At 34.6% G+C, this 17,806-nt stretch overlaps 1 protein-coding gene and 1 long non-coding RNA gene across 2 annotated transcripts in view; one reads left to right on the top strand and one right to left on the bottom strand.

Moving 5' to 3' along the window:
- Window positions 1-14,031, bottom strand: part of LOC134256115 (arylsulfatase B-like) — a 24,999-nt gene extending 10,968 nt beyond the window's left edge. The window contains exons 1-2 of the mRNA XM_062738725.1: window positions 13,765-14,031; window positions 11,723-11,879 (exon numbers count right to left, since the gene is read on the bottom strand). Coding sequence (XP_062594709.1) covers window positions 11,723-11,879; window positions 13,765-14,016 — 409 coding nt within the window. The 5' untranslated portion in view covers window positions 14,017-14,031. The remainder of the gene's footprint in view (window positions 1-11,722; window positions 11,880-13,764) is intronic.
- LOC134256116 (uncharacterized) lies at window positions 8,588-17,806 on the top strand. The gene is made up of 3 exons (XR_009989667.1): window positions 8,588-8,915; window positions 9,221-9,301; window positions 17,651-17,806. It is a non-coding gene; the product is annotated as an uncharacterized LOC134256116 (long non-coding RNA).

Below are 17,806 nucleotides of genomic sequence, written 5' to 3'. Positions count from 1 at the left end.
AGGACGAAATGTATTTGTAAGCATTTTTTAAAGTAAAAAATAGCTTTTAATCTCATATGTATAAGACATTAAAGGTACACGTATGTATACGTTTAAAGACTGCTATTAGAAAAAAAATTATTTATATCAAAACGCACACTTTAACAAGCTATTGGGAAATGTAAGAAAAAATTCAGGCACTTGCAATACTGTATACAGGGTTATTTTCGCCCCGTGTTTTTTTCACCCTTTTGCACTTGCGAACAATTTTTCCCCGTTTTAGATTCGACCAGTCACAGTTTTGTTTAAGAAATTATGCTGTGTAATTTGAATTTTCACCGTTTTAAATTCGCCCAATCAGGAAGAGGGCGAAAGGGGCGAAAATAAAACGGGGGCGAAATTTTCCCTGTATACAGTATTTGAATAACTCCTAGTAATTGAAACTTTCTTTAAGCAAGCTTATTACGTTATAAAACTTGTATATATTTCGTTGCTAATTGCAGCCGGGAGGATTTTTGTATTATACAAGTGTTGGTGTATGGGGATTGAGTTGGGAGAAGTTATTCAGAATTAAAGGTTTTATAAACATTGAAAAGATAGTTAATCAGAATGTTTTTTCCTTTATAAATTACGAGATACATAATATATTTACTTTGATAAAGTGAATTTGTAAAAATATATATGCTTTTCATATTTAATATATAAAGTTGCTTATCAATTACTATCGAAAAAATGACAGGTCCCTTTTTTTTTTGAACATCGAATTTTACTTCTCGCATAAAAACGTAGCACATTTCGTGTATTATATTCTAAAGTTGAAAATTTAAACATTTGTTGAATATAGGTGATGCATGTGTCTAACTTCAATTTACATTTTATACAACCAACATTTACTTGAGGAATTGATCAAGTTTAAAATTTTTCGTTTTTTCTGATATTAAAATCCGATATAAGTTTTCAAAATATTCGCGATTTTCGTCTCCATCAATTATATATTTTTTTCAAACATATCAAGCGGTTTGATGATCAAGATTCATTTCCATTGTTTACTTTTTTATATTTCCCGGGCGACAATTGATGGTTACATCAACGTTTCTTGTGATTTCAGTTGTAACTATGCATATTTTATGTATATATATGTTTTCTTTATACATTAAGTAAAATTATTAAATACATATTCTTAACTCAAACTATTATCAATTGCTTTACCACTATTTTCATGTCTCGGTTAGGTTTTCTTTTTAACATCCGATGTCCAGGGGTTTGAATGTCTCATCCAAAGGACCAGCAATTTTCACTTTAAAGTGCTGAGCGCTATAAGCAACAGTTGCATGCTATCCATTTTTATCGACTATGTAGGTCGCAACATTTGAAAAAATAATTACTTTATGATCTTTTGTGTAATTATTTTAAGCTTGCTTACTTTAAGTCAGCGTCTCCCGCGTGGCGCAGTGGTTATAGAGCGTCTACTCTTGAGTAGCGAAGTAAGGAGTCAACCCTTACGTCGCGGTTTTCGAATCCCACTGCGGGACGTGGAAACCAGTCCTTCAGATGATACCGTATAAATCGATGTCACAGTAGGTGCTGGCACAAAAAGATCCCTCACTGCACAATGCCCGTAAGTTCCGAGTATAGGACAAAATTTGTAGCTCTCCGCCGGCAAGTGGTGGCGTCCCCATATGAGTGAAAATTTCTCGAAAGGGACGTTAAACAAAATACAATCATCAATCTTTTTGTCAGTCTCATTTAAAATGTATTTAACTTTGATCCGCAAAGCGGAACCGCCATTCTACTCGCGTTTTTACTATTTTGTGGCTAATAGACGAAAATAAAAGTAGACTTTTAACATTTTTTAATCAAGTTTACGATAATTACTATGCGAATGGAATCTGAATATAGTTAAAAATTTTGCAACGCACCAGTATGATCTCTGGTGCAAGCGTTTCGGAGTTTATTTGCAAAATTTATAAATTAATTTAGATATGGACCCTCATATACCTGATAACGTCCAGACATCAGTTGACTTCTGGTAGGCGTACAGATTGGCTGCACGTAATAATTCTCCAGTTTGATCCCTTCCCCAGCAAGTTTATCCAAGTTCGGAGTTTTAATCTCCGAGCCATGATACCCGATGTCGTTGTAACCAAAATCATCTGCTATCACAAGCAAAATATGCGGTTTTGTAGCTTGGCCTTTAATAAAGCACGCTAATACTTCTAGAAGTACGGCTGCACTTAGTAATGTTTTCATATTTATCCCATTTATATCCGCATTGATGTTTGTTCAGTCGATACCTGAAGAAAGGGGTTAAGAAGAACACAATTTTATAACATGTTATCATTCAGTGCATCACATGATCGTCATATGATGTTTCTTGATACTTGAAAGGATTTAAATTTTTTGTTCCGTGTGGTTGTTGACATAACAAAACTCTAAGTCGATTAAAATAAACTAGCTCAATTTTAAAAAAATTTAAGAAGTTGTCACCTTTTTCACTGGCGGATTTAGAGGGGGACTAGCCCCCCACCTTTGTGTCAAAAAATTCACAATATTTGATAAATCTATGTTTCTTGGTGTGGCTGTGGTCCCATACTATGACCTCTAACTGCCTCCCCCCCTTTTCAAAATTTCTGGATCCGCCACTGTTTTAATCCACAATTTTGCTCGTGTGAAATAAGTAAATAGAAATACACTGTGACATGAAAATGACTTTTTTCCTTCCTAAGTAAAAAAAAAATTAAAAAAATTTTTTTTACAAAGCATCTTCCAACATCTCAGGCCACCCGCGTGGTGCATTGGTTAGAGCGTCTGCTCTTGAGTCGCGAAATAAGTAATTGACACTTTCGTCGCGAGTTCGAATCCCCTGTGGGACATAGAGAGCGGTCCTTCGGATGAGACCGTATAAATCGAGGACTTATGTGGCAGAACGTGTTGGCACTAAAAGGATCTCTCCCTGCTCAATGGCCCTGAGTGCCAAGTATAGGACAGAATTTGCAGCTCTCCACCGGCAAATGGCAGTGTCTCCATATGAGTGAAAAAATCACGAGAGGGACGTTAAACAATATAGCCTAAAATCAATTCAACATCTCAGAAAGAAATACTAGTATATACCAAACTGACTTGACTGAAAAACGAGTGTAAATCAGTATTCTTTCTTTCTTTACAGTTAGATTAAGAAATTTTCAATAATTTTAATGCATTTATAGTTAATAACAAATACTTTCGAATTTCTTGGTGGCCAGAAGAATGTAAAGGAAGGGAAAAACGGTTGACTTGCAAAAATGGAATAACATCCACTTGGAAGTCTTCAGAAAAGAGGATTTTGGGTTGTTTTCATTGCAGAGTAATTTTGTTATATTAGATATAAGTCAAATACTGACCAACGTTTTGTTTTTTAAATAATTGTTAGGCCATTATTTACACACTGAATTATCGACGGCTTTTCAATTAATTTCCGATCAAGACAAAGAGCACACAGCGGGAAGGAGATGCTCACTCTTTCATAGCACCTGATCCCACCTCTGATTAAGCTTGCGTTTTTATACTAGATTTGTTTATGCAATGCATTCTGTATCAATAGCTTGGGCTCATGGCGGGTGTGATCAGTCAACAGGCGATTACTTCTCCGTGTACCCGATCCCACCTGTGGAATTTTTAGGGGTCGCGTTTTATGCCCTCTTCTCGCAATTGTGTTATTTATAGATTCTGTGTTTTAGATTGTGACATGTTTTGACCTTTGGACCTTACTTTTTATCGTTTAGATTGAATAATCGTGAAATTATTTTAGGCACTGTGAAATTACGATTTACCGTTTAACTGTTGGCCATTAACACATACCAAAAGCATTATTCCCATCCCAAGTTTTCTACTCGAGTCCATGATTATTGTGTTTTGTTTCACGGGGAACTATGGAATAGGATTTTTCTTTTATATGAAATATGGAGCAAACAAAACAGAAAACAACAAGAGGCCCAGGGGCCAAAAATTCTCTCTTGAGGCATCCAATTGTTCTTGGATAAAAAAAAATTATGTTGATGTTGAAAATTTCATCCAGGCATTCATCATTTGAACAAATTAGAATCTACACTACCTGAGGATGATTCCATATAAATATCATTAATCATAGCTTTGAAGTACTTGAAAAGAAGATTTTAAAAGATTTCCCTATATATCCTTATGTAAAACTTGATATCGAGAGATTCATTTTGGCCCCACCCTAGCCCCGGCAATATAATTAACAAACTTGAATCTACACTACCTGAGGATGATTCCACATGAGTTTCATCTTTCCTGGCCCAGTGGTTCTGGAGAAGATCAGATTTTTAAAGATTTTTCCTATATATTCTTATGTAAAACTTGGGTTGGCCATTTTGGCCCCACCCAAGATTGCCAAGGGGGTCATATATTTTATTGATTTTCAATAAACGTGAATCTAAACTACCTTAGGATGATTCCACATGAGTTTCATCTTTCCTAAGGCCCAGTGGTTCTGGAGAAGAAGATTTTTAAAGATTTTTCCTATATATTCCTATGTAAAACTTGAAAAAGAAAGTTATGTAATCAAGCAATACTAGTATTTAAAAATTCAATAAACTTAAAAATCTACACTACCTGAGGATGATTCCACATGAGTTTCATCTTTCCTGGCCCAGTGGTTCTGGAGAAGAAAATTTTTAAAGATTTTTCCTATATATTCCTATGCAAAACTTGTATTTTAATTTTGGCCCCACCCTTGCCCCGGGGGTCATGATTTTAACAAACGTGAATCTCACACTACTAGGATGATTCCACATGAATTTCATTTTCCTGGCCCAGTGGTTCTGGATAAGAATATATTTTAAAGATTTTTCCTATATATTCCTATGTAAAACTTGGGTCGGCCATTTTGGCCCCACCCTTGCCCAATCATGATTTGAACAAACTTGAATATATACTACCTAAGGATGCTTCCACATGATTTTCATCTTTCCTGGCCCAGCGGTTTGGAGAAGAAGATTTTTTAAAAATGCCATTAATTTTTAACAAATTCATGATTATCTCCCCTTGGAAAAGGGCGTGGCCCTGTTTATTAGAACAAACTTGAAGAGAAGAAAAACCTTCACCCAAGGATACTTTGTGCCAAGTTTGGTTGAAACTTGCCCAGTGGTTCTTGAGAAGAAGATGAAAATGTGAAAAGTTTACGACAACGACGACAACGACAACGACAGACAAAGGACAAATTTTGATCAGAAAAGCTCACTTGAGCCTTCGGCTCAGGTGAGCTAAAAAAGTATTCAAGCTCAAAAAATACCATCAGAACAATGCAAATACGGATCTTTAAAACATCTGAGGTGGGATCAGGAGTCAAAGAGGAGCAAGCTTTCCCTGTCCACCGGTAACACTGTATGTCCCTTGTCATGATCGGACGAGCAGAAAAATCCGTAAACCATCCAGAGTCCATTCGGAATACACTAATAGTCTAACAATTTGTATCGAAAAAGTCAGTCGGCATTCGACCACATAATAGATTGTACTTGCTGAGAAGGTCATTGTATCTACCATATAATTTGCAAACTGATGACATCTGGTGACACTGTTGAAATTCTTGTTTCCTCAACCAGTTTGTCAACAGATTGTCTCGATTAATGAATTATGGCTTTATAATACAAAAATTATCAAACAATGTACATGTATGTTATTGACAAACAAGTTCTTGAAACAATGGAACCTTATTACACCTCAGACCGTTCACGGTAGCTCAGTCGGTAGAGCGCTCGCTCCGTGATCGGGAGGTCGCGAGTTCGAATCTCGGCCGCGACTGACGTAAATCGATAAAAAAAATGGGTAGCAACTGTTTCTTCGCCATGCGCTCGGCACTTTGAAGTGAAAGTTGCGGGTCCTTCGGATGAGACCTTAAAAACCGAGGCCCCGTGTCAGCGGCAGGCGTTGGTACGATAAAGATCCCTCACTGCTCAATGGCCCCGAGTGCCGAGTAAAGGTCAAAATTTGAAGCCCTTCACCGGCATATGGTAACGTACGTCTCCATGTGAAATTTCTCGAGAGGGACGTAAAACAACATTCAATCAATCATATTACACTTCTGGTGTCTTAGAAGTCCGTGTCTGCTCTTCTACGTTGTATTGTTTAATAGACTTTTAAGTTTGAATACTGTTCGTTATTTCCATAAATTTCATGTATCAATCTTGCCTGGAAAACCTATTATTAGTTTCCAATCCCCCTTCCTAACTACTGCTTGTATTCTCTTATCAAATGGACTGTTGGGCCTACTGTACCCGACAGGAGCATACGGTGGGTCAATGTTACGCAGTTCGACCTCTCTTTGGTGGTTTGGTATACCCTCTTTGTAAACAACAAAAATATACATTTATATAAAAAAGTAAAATTCTTAATTTGTTTAAAAGATTCGAAAATATGGCAATTTTCATTATTGTTCACTTAGTTTTAACTATATTTCTTTTGTGAGTCGATTAAAGACAACATGGAAATGTATGATTAATGGTCCATGTATAACAGTCATGTCCAGCAGCATTAGGATGCATGGTTATGATACCTTATGGTTTTTTACTGTTCCATCCTAATCAATTGTTGTGTTTCATTAAGATTACCACCGACCATTGAAGCAAGTGTGGGAATCCAGTCTGAGGCATGAATTAGGTCTCGTGAAACTATTCCTATTCTCTTCAACATCTGAATATGAACAAATCGTACTCCACGCATTTCTTCCTCCAAAGAGGAGTCCTTTCAGTCGCTTCGAGGAAAGTTGTTGAAATAGGGAAGGGAGTGTTGTTGCAAATTACTTATTTTGTGATTAGTAAAAGTAGTGATGATAGAGGGTTGATTTTCAATTTATTTGATATGAAAGTTATATTACATACATGTATGGTCTTCCAACGATTGTGGGGGTTTCTGGTTACTGATTAAAACCGTTATTTACAGACCAATTTTTGCATAATTTAAGGAATGAAGCTTATTTCAACTTTTGTTATACGATATAACATAACTTAATTGGGGCAGTTTACGCTTTATAAACTGCGAAGATTTATTCCTTATAATTTAATTTCAATGTAGACAATGATACAATCCAAATATAACATATATTTCATAAGTTAACGTCAAGCGGAGTAAAACGTTTTTGACGTAACTCATTGACATAGGCAAGTTATGTTATACAAAATGGATAAAACCGTTTAATCAATCAAATGTCGTGTTACAATTGAAATTAAATTATTTATTTTTATTTAAGAAGTCATTTGTTGTGACCTTCTGTTTAGAAATCTGGACGTAATAGTTTAATAATGATAACATGATATCTTTTCAAGGTTTTTTATTCACAATATAAAATCTAGTTGTAAATCAAATGTACTTATAAAAGTCATCCACATAATTTCGATGGTGTTGAGAGCTGGCTTTGTTTTGTCGTTTCAGATATCGATGTTCTGTGAAACATTTACTCCCAGGGACCCCAGTACCCTCCGTGGTATTTGGGATCAGCTCTAGGGTCCATGTTAGGATACCGGCAGGGCACCGCTGTCTTGTTATACTGGGCTAGTAGTTCCAACATATTCATCACCACGTGTTGCATAGTGCCAGACACATCGTTGTGTTCATTAGGATCTTCTGTGATATTGAACAACCAAATGTTCTTCTCAGCTTCATTCTTTATTTTTGGCATCTCTTGAGATTTCATATGAGGTGGTGGAACCCAACTTCCATTTCCTGAAAATGACACACTGAGATTAAACTATCTCATAAGCAATTACTAGTATGTTGCTTGACATACAACTTTGTATATGTTGTTATCATTAATAAAATGAAAAAAAAAACCTCTTAAATCTATTTAAAATGATCAAAACTAATAAAATAGCACATCTATTCATGACAGTCTGCATTAAAAATAATACTGCATGGTGCAATATCCACAAATGATTCAATTTTGTTTAGGGATGATAATTTTTTAACTTTTAATTGGAATAAAACAATATTCAAAGTAATTCATTTAATGCTACATCATTAGCAGATTTTATATCATAAGTAGTTACTACCATGATTTTGGCTTATGCTGAAAGTCATAGTTCATCACATATCAAAATTACAACTTGCATTTCGTAAAACATTTTGTTGTCGGTTAAGATTGCAGTATACATGTACCCTTCAAAAAGAATTTGGAATCCTCAATAAGGGTTATTATAAAAATTAACATAATCAAAACGTTTCCTTCCAGTTTTTATGGCTTACATTTTCATTAAAATTGTACCATTGTTTCAGTTATTAGATGCTTTAACCTTTTCCACAAGTGTCAATAGGTTACATTTTGAAAGTATAAACAGGGGGAAACTCTTGCGATTGAAATTTTTGCAAAATCTTATGTTATACCCACCAGGAAAACCCGTGACGAGCTTCCAGTCTCCCATTCGAACAGCCGCCCGTATTCTATTGTCAAATGGGCTTGAAGAAGCCTTTGGCCCACTGGTGGGTAAAGTGGTTCTATGTTGTGTAATATTGATTTCCTTTGACTGGGCGTTGAACCATCGCTACAAGACATGAATTATACGAATAGCATTTTTCTTCGTATTCTTAAATTTCGATAAATTCGGTATTTTATTGATAGTTTGTACTTTATGGTTCTCCATTGATCTACTCCATCCAATGGTTTTGTTCCATTTAGATTACCGCCGACCATTGACACAAGTGTGGGAAACCAGTCTGAGACGTGGATTAGGTCTCGTGAAACGATTCCTTTCCTCTTCAACATCTGACCATGAACAAACCCTACTCCATGAACACCTCCTTCCCAGAGAGAGTTTTTCCATCCTCTCAGGGGATAGTTATTCCCTCCTGCATGAATTTGTCCCCCATTATCTGTAAAATACAACAAAAAATGTGAAAATTTCATATTATCTAAGAGATTTCATTGACCTGAAAGGTAAAACCTTTAAGTAAGTTTTTCTTTTCATTTTTCTCTTCATTTATGTTTTAAAGAAATTTGTTATCTCTGCTTACAATTAAGCATGTTCTGCAGATGTGCCCTTCGGTTTCAGAAACAGTTTATACACTCATACATTTCTTTGCCATTGGAATTCTTTAAAAATTTGAATTTTAAAAAGCTGAAGAATTTTTTTATGGGAAAAATAAAGATTTATTTCTTCAACATTAAATTTTCTATTCAATTCCATACAGATTCGACGTTGTTGTATGTTGTAATAATCCCAGTGTTGCAGCTGTCCTTATTTTTTTTTTTTAGATGACTGATCAGGCATAATTAATTAAGACGGTTCATTCCAACGTAGCTGTTACTCCTTCATGACTTACAAGTATACAAAAGGTAGGTTAATTTCCTGTTATTGTTTTGTTCAGAACGTAATTTATATGTTCGAAAAACTAACCAAAAAAATTGTTTTTGTGGAAATCCACTGACGATCTCTAACATTTCATAACATTCTTTTTCACTGTGTGTCCAACTCTGACCAAAGCTTATTATACAGATTATCTTAAGTTTTTTTAAAATGTAGATGGTAAAACTTCAATAAAAACTTCTAAAACAGTGCTATATTAACCAATAGTTTACCTGTTGAAAACACCATTAGAGTATTATCCCACATCCCTTTCTGTTTCAGAACCTCCGTAAGGTTTCCTACAGCCTCGTCCATAACAGACACCATACCTAAAATTTTACAATGTTAAGAAAGAAAAATTGAACTTTCTCTCTCTCTTTACACCTCTCTCTATTACTGATAAAGTTCGTGTTTTATATTCAAAAGCTTAAATTAATTTTGATTTCAAATATGAAATCTTTCAAAATTTACAGTGTAATTTATTCCTGAACATTGTAATTTTCATTTTATCACTTAACGTTAAAATGCAAGTATAGATTTGTAATTTCATCCTTTTTTACATAAAGATACAAAACTTATACAATTTTAGGGGAAATAATTCGACAACGCCAGGCATTCGAGAGAGAATGTATCTAATTTGTAAAAGAATTTGGTTTATGCGATCGAAAGAACTGTCTAAACATGTTTAAAAAATTTGTCTGTGAATTTTGTGTAAATTCTCGAAATAATTAAATTGGCTTGAATTCAATTGTATTTAACTGTCCTTGATTTTGGTGTATATTATCGTAATAAAAATTGGCTTGAAACATACTTAGTCTATTAATTAATAATAATACTGGTAATTGTTACCGGCATATGTTCTTCTTTGTACGTCCTTTATATGCATGTAGGGCTTTGTGTATTGCTCTGGTACTTGTAGCGGGGCATGAACGGATTGGAATGGGAGATACAGGAAAAGAGGCTGTAAATTAAAGGGGACTTTTATTGTATTCTAAACACATGACAAGAAATACACGTATAATAACAATATTTGTTAATGGTAAACAAAGGTGTTGATCTAATGAAAAAAAATTCATTTTTCATTTTTATTCTATATTATTTGTGAAAATAGCATTTGATAATTCACTTTAATTTCAGAATACCAAACAAATTAATCAATTATTTTTTTTAAGTACATGTTAATTGCAAATACAAAATCACTATAATGCTCAAGCTACATTACGAAACACATACTAAAGACAACTCCGTCATAATATATATACCTTTTTGTGTAGTCAAAATGAAAAATAATGATTTTTTTCTATGGTACTCTAATGACATGGAAACTAATAATTTGAATAGATCCGTCTTCGAAGGGCAAGTTGTTTCATAAAATTTGACGTTATTTATACCTCCACAGCTTTTGTGAAAGACTACATATATCAACTGGATAATATAATCAATTAAAAGACATTAGTTAAATTATTTTAAAAGTACCTGATTTGTATTGTGATTTTTGACAACATCGGCTGCTCTGTGAGAAAATAATTGAGCCGAGTACTGTCCGGAATAGCTAGCTGGGTTTGTATTATCGTGTAAATCTGTACCACACATTTTCCCAAAACATCGCTCGTGTGTGAAGTAGTCCTCGGCCCCTGACAGGTACCCTATTATAGTAAATAAAATTGGGGCTGAAATGACATTACATTACTTTATTATCTAAGAGGTTAATAGTCTTACACCAAATGTTGCGGTAGTCTATATCCCTGCATGCGCGGATCTAGAGGGAGGGGTCCCCCTGGAATTTGCAAGGTTATTAAATTTATATACTAAAGCAAGAAAAAAAGTTACCTTGGACCCCCTTGAAAAGCGCAGACCCCCCCCCCCCCATGTAAACGGGAATTTGTGTTAGATTGGTATGAAAAGTCAAAGGTCTGAAGCAGTACAAGTCATCGACTACCCCCCCCCCCCCCCACACACACACACATCGCCACCACCACCACCACGAAATAGATTGAAGTTATGGCGAGTTTGTTTGTTTGTTTGTTTGTTTGTTTTTTTTTTTGCTTGTCAAGAAATTTCTGGGTTGGATTTTTATTTTGGATTGGGGTGCCCCCCCCCCCCCCCCCGGAAAACATTTCTGGATCCGCGCCTGTCCGGTTACAAAGAACACGATTTGGTTTTAAAATGATGGCCCTGTATTTTTTTTTTTTAATGACATAAGTTTACCAAAATGGTCCTCCTTTATGCCGTTTCCTTTCGTGATTTATTTAATTTGTATAATTCATTCCTGTTCTAGCAAATTTAGAACAATAATACATGTACGTTAATTTTGGGGCATAAAAAGCCAAACCTTTACAAAAATCTTTGTGCAAATTATGTACAGCTCGAATTTTTAAAAAAAACTGGGAAATGGATATTCTCAATTGTCGGGAGATATTCCTTTTTATAAAATCCCAGATGCCATTTCCCCACCGCGTGAGTTGCATACCCGGCTTCTTTGAGCTTTTCTGGTAGTATCGGGCTGTCTAGGGGTAAACCGTTAGGTTGGGGAGGACGGATCACTCCATGCTGAAGGCCAGTATGTATCTTTAATAAAAATATTAAGGCATTATCATACATTGTATAAAATGCTTTATTTCGTTGTACTCATATGGGTCTATATATATACTCAGTAGTTTTTTTTCAAATTACATATACGTTAGATATGGCAATTTTCAGTACGTTTAAAACAGATTATCCGGTCAAAACTATTTATACGGTTAAAAAATTAGCCATTTAACTCAAGGATAATACCATCTTTCGGTAAAATATAACATAGTCATAGAAAAATCTGTGACGTAAGTACATCGTCCTCTTATTCATTATCATTATAAGCCAATAACCTCTCTAATAAGTCAGGCACGTAGCATCGTTTTTGAAAGTGGGGGGGGGGCCAAAAAAAAAAAAAACGAAAAAAAAAAAAAAAAAAAAAAAAAAAAAAATTTTTTTTTTTGTGGGGGGGGGGGGGGGGGGGGGGGGCATTATTATGCCCCCCCCCCCGGATGCTACGTCCCTGTAAATTTCTACTAAACCACTTTGACAGCAACTTAAATTTAAGTGCTGTTCTCAGATTAATTATGACGAGTTCAAAGTCAGTTTTAATAAAGTTTTGTCTTCAAACATTTTGAAAACAAACTTGCACATGTTCTACTAGTATACATTTATTGACCGATTTTTTATGAGTACTAGTTGAAATTCCGCGCAAGCCGCAAGCGTGGGCGAAAATATATTTCTTTTTCACTGCTGACAAAATCATACCAAAAAGTATCTTAAGTTTTAATCGACTTAGTTATTGGATAAAAGAAGGAATAGTATTTGTCTACATTTTTTAAGAAAAAAAATTATTTTGCTTTTCACTTCATATGTATAAGGCCTAAAAGGTATCTGCTTATACGTTAAAGACTACTACTAGGGGAAAAAAATTATATATACTAGTATATATAAAAAACTAAGGCACTTGCAATATTTAAATAAATAACTGAAGTATTCTTTAAGCATGTTTATTTCTTTATAAAATTATAATTTGAGTTCGTTGTCGTGATGATTTCAGGGGTAAAAATGCATGTTTTCTATGTTAATTTATTAAATATATATTCTTAGCTCATATTGTTATCAATAGTTTTTCCACTGTTGTCATGCTCCCGACTGGATTGTTTTTCTGTTTTTCTGTTTCTAGACATTCAATCAAGAGAAATTGATTGATTGTATGTTATTTTACGTCCCATGACAGAATTTTTCACTCATTTATTAGACGTCATCCTTTTTATATCGACTTAGGTCAGTCTCGACATTTGAATAAATAATTCATTAGTGATGTTTTGAGAAAATGTTTAAACCTTGCTTGCTTTTTGTCAGTGTCGCCCGCGTGGAGCAGTGGTTAGAGCGTCTGCTCTAGAGTCGAGAAGAAAGGATTTGATCCTTAGGTCGCCATTAGAATCCCGGGACGTGGAGACCGGTCCTTAGGATGAAACCGTATAAACCGAGTTCCTGTATCGCAGTAGGTGCTGGCACGAAAATTCCTCCCTGTTCAATGACCTTGAGTGCCGAGTATAGGATAAAATTTGCAGCTTTCCACCGGCAAGTGGTGGCGTACATATGAGTGAAAGATTCTCAAGAGGGACGTTAAACAACATGCAATCAATTGAAATCTTTTTTTCAGTCTCAGTTAAAATGTCTGTAACTTGGATCCGCAAACCGGAACCACCACCCTACTGGCGTTATTGGGTTGTTAATATTTAGGCTGTTTGGCGAAAATGAAAGTAAAACTTTTAACATTGTTTAATTTAATTAAATTTACAATAATTACTAGTTTAAATATACTTAATGTATATCACTAATGGAGAAAGTATGAAGTTTGGTGCAAGCGTTTCGGGGTTTATTTGCAAAATTTAACAATCCACAGATCTATTTATAATATAGGACCCACATATACCTGATAACGTCCAGACATTAGTTGACTTCTGGTAGGCGTACAGATTGGCTGCACGTAATAATTCTCCAGTTTGATCCCCTCCCCAGCAAGTTTATCCAAATTCGGAGTTTTAATCTCCGAGCCATGATACCCGATGTCGTTGTAACCAAAATCATCTGCTATCACAAGCAAAATATGCGGTTTTGTAGCTTGGCCTTTAATAAAGCACGCTAACACTGCTAGAAGTATGCCTGCACTTAGTAATGTTTTCATATTTATCCTATTTATACTTGCATTGATGCTTGTCCAATCGATATCTGAAGAAATGTGTTAAGAAGAACACTATTTTATAGGATGTTATTGTTGGTTTGCAATGTATCACATGACTGTCATATGATGTTTCTTGATTAACACATGAAGTACTTGTAAGGTTTTAAATTTTTTGCCCCTTTGTGGTTGTGGGCAAAACAAAACTTGAAGTCATTTCGTACGTGTTGATAAAAAAAACTGAATTTTAGAAAGAAAAAAAGTAAGAAATTGTCACTCTTTTTAATCACCATGTATATCCCAACATGCGGGGTGTATACTATGTTGTGCGCGGGGTGTATGCTTCCGAAGCGAGAGAAAGGGGGTCAATGTACGTTCTTTGTACATTTTCTCAACTTACGGATATTTTTCGCCAGAAAGCATATGCCTACGGAAGAAAGCATTATCTAAGGAATATATGGATACCTTTGATTCCACTGGACACCTTCTAGTTTTATCAAATACCTCAACACAATTCCGAGGATCGGAGCAAGATTGACGCAACACTGTGTTTATGATCGAATATCAGAACAAAGCTTTGCTTTATCGTCATTTTTATATTATTGTTAAATACATGTTTACAATATAAACGTTTGTACAAATTGTCTGCAAATAAAACAGTTCGTATATAAAGATATTGACGAAAAATCAATGTTGTGTCCGGGGTGTATGCAACATGTTGTGCGCGGGATGTATACCCCTCTTTTTACTCTATAGTATCATTGTCTGAAATGTCATTAAAAAAATTCATAACAACTGACTTTTGTGATAAAATTTCTATTTTTTTTTTTTAATTATTCACCAGTTTTGTAATAGCAGAACTTCAGGTTCATAAATTAGATTTACTGGAAATAATACGTTCATCGTACTTTTGGCTTTACGTGCACATGGAAGTAAATGTTCAGGGTACTTTGTTTAACTGTTTAATGTGATAACCAACAGTTCATCCCTTCTTTCGATTTAAAGGCACCTTATTCAGATCCTTCCTTAATAAATGCTTCACAAATGCATCATTTTGAACATTTAACATTTCCTCATAATTAACTTTTTTTCAATATTTTTTAAACGAGTTTTAAAATATTAAGATTTTTGTAATGTCATCAACAAAAAAAAAAAATGTTCTCCTTCATGTAGTATGCGTACAATAGTAATACGTAATAGTTTACGTTGTGTACTTTGGCCCCATAAGCCCATATTTGGCAGTAAACTATTTGTATAATATTGAGGCATTATATTGTACTGAGTACATATTTTCTAGGAATGGGCTCGAGAAGGGTGTTTTTGTGTCTTAGGTCATTTTTTTTTTGGGGGGGGGGGGTATCTCTACTACGTGTATATACAATAATAAAATAAAGGAGGAGTGGACATTCATTGATATTAATTACACGTCAACGTGAAATTGTAATTGTACCAAAAACAGTTTTTTTTTCAATTGTGCATGCCCTCAGAAAATTGTCGTCCCTTATTACAAATGAGCAGTTTTATAGCCGGCTTTATATGTTTATTGTAATTTGTAAAATACGAAATCTTATCAGATAAGGAAAAATGAGTCCAAATATTGCAAAAATTGAAAGGAAAATTAATATATCATACAGACACGTAATATCACCCCCCCTCCCTTTTTTTGTTCCAAACACAACTTTTCACTACAGAAAATGTTCATCGAAAGTCAGGTTGTCCCCTATTTTTTGTTGCAGCATAGCATGACAATGGTTATGCTTTATGTTTAAGTAAAAAACAAAGAGAGAACTGGTACTGAAAAAAGACGGGACCTACAACCCCATCTGATCTAGGAGTTTTGAGTTAGATAAGCCCTCCCCCCTTTTTTTATAGCTAGTCCACTTATCTCAAGGTTTTTTTTTCCGGGTATCCCCCCTTCAAAAAAGATTCTACATCACTGTCATAAATGCTTAAAAATACCTGTATTGATAACATAAATGTTGCAGAAACAAAAATAAAAAGATTTATTCATAATACACCATTCATGTAGTGTTTTTATTTTAGTCTTTTATCAATACTATTTGTCGCATTTAAACCTGTGTAAATAAAATTTCCATTAATACTTCGCACAACAATCCTAAGAAAAATATGGGGTGTATACACCCCGCGTACAACATGTTGCATACACCCCGGACACAACATTGATTTTTCGTCAATATCTTTATATACGAACTGTTTTATTTACAGACAATTTGTACAAACGTTTATATTGTAAACATGTATTTAGCAATAATATAAAAATGACGATAAAGCAAAGCTTTGTTCTGATATTCGATCATAAACACAGTGTTGCGTCAATCTTGCTCCGATCCTCGGAATTGTGTTGAGGTGTTTGATAAAACTAGAAGGTGTCCAGTGGAATCACAGGTATCCATATACTCCTTAGATAATGCTTTCTTCCGTAGGCATATGCTTTCTGGCGAAAAATATCCGTAAGTTGAGAAAATGTACAAAGAACGTACATTGACCCCCTTTCTCTCGCTTCGGAAGCATACACCCCGCGCACAACATAGCATACACCCCGCATGTTGGGATATACATGGTGTTAATGCTGTGTTGTAACTTTCATTCGTGTATAAAAAGTACATAGAAATAACATGCAAGCCTAAATAATTTATTTCTTACTAAATAAAAAATATAATTTAAAAAAAAAAAAAAAAAAAAAAAAGCTTCTTCCAATATCTCAGAAATACATGAAACCAACTTGACTGAAGGACGAGTGTAATTGAGTTTTTTTTTTTCTTTCTTTACAATTAGGTTTATAAATTTGCAAAATTTTTGTTATGCATTTACAGTTGGTATGAAATACTTTCGAATTTCTTGTTGTTCATCCAAGAAATTAAAGGTAGTGAAAAGAAAGAAATCAACTGTGAGACATGCAAAAAGTGGAATTGCATCCACTTGAAAGTCTTCAGAAAACAAAATTTTGGGTTGTTTTAATTGCAGAATGATTTTGTTATATCAAATATAAGTCAAATACTGACCAACGTTTTTATACACTTATTGTTAGGCCATTTTTACACTCAATTATCGATGTTTTTTTGTTAATTTTCGATCACAAAGAACACACAGCGAGAAGGAGATGCTTACCCTTCCATAGCACCTGATCCCAACTCTGATGACCTTATTTGCAAATATAACCTATCATTGGGTAGTATTTTGGTTTTATGTTAAGCTTTAGCTTTTATACTAGATTTTTTCATGCAATGTATCCTTGAACATTAGCTTGTGCTCATGGTTGGTGTGACCAGTCAACAGGTGAGTTTTTCTCCAGGTACCTGATCCCACCTCTGGAATTACTAGAGGTACGCGTTTAAGCCCTCTTCACGCACTTGTTATTTATAGATTTTGTTTTAGGTCGATGACTACTCGTTATCTTCACTTTTACAATGACTAAGACATGTTCTGACCTTCGTTTGAAGCTTGGAGCTTACTTTTATCTGTTTAAATTGAATGATCGTAAAATTATTTTTAGTTTGTTAAATTTTACGATTTTCCTTTTTAACTTTTGGCCATTAAAACATACCAAAAGCATTATTCTCATCCCAAGATTGCTATTCGAGTCCATATAATTATCCTTTTACGTTTGTTGTTTCACAAGGAACTCCATTCTCCATTGATCTACTCCATCCAATGGTTGTGTTCCTTTTGGATTACCATCAACCATCGACATGTGCAAGTGTGGGCAACCAGTTTGAAACGTGGATTAGGTCTCGTGAAACTACTCCTTTCCTCTTCAACATATGACCATGAACAA

The sequence above is a fragment of the Saccostrea cucullata genome, unplaced genomic scaffold, assembly GCF_032062105.1.
Source record: "Saccostrea cucullata isolate Sc308-1 unplaced genomic scaffold, CSIRO_AGI_Scuc_v1 ctg141, whole genome shotgun sequence".
NCBI lineage: Eukaryota > Metazoa > Mollusca > Bivalvia > Ostreida > Ostreidae > Saccostrea > Saccostrea cuccullata.
This window is presented reverse-complemented; position numbering and strand designations above follow the sequence as displayed.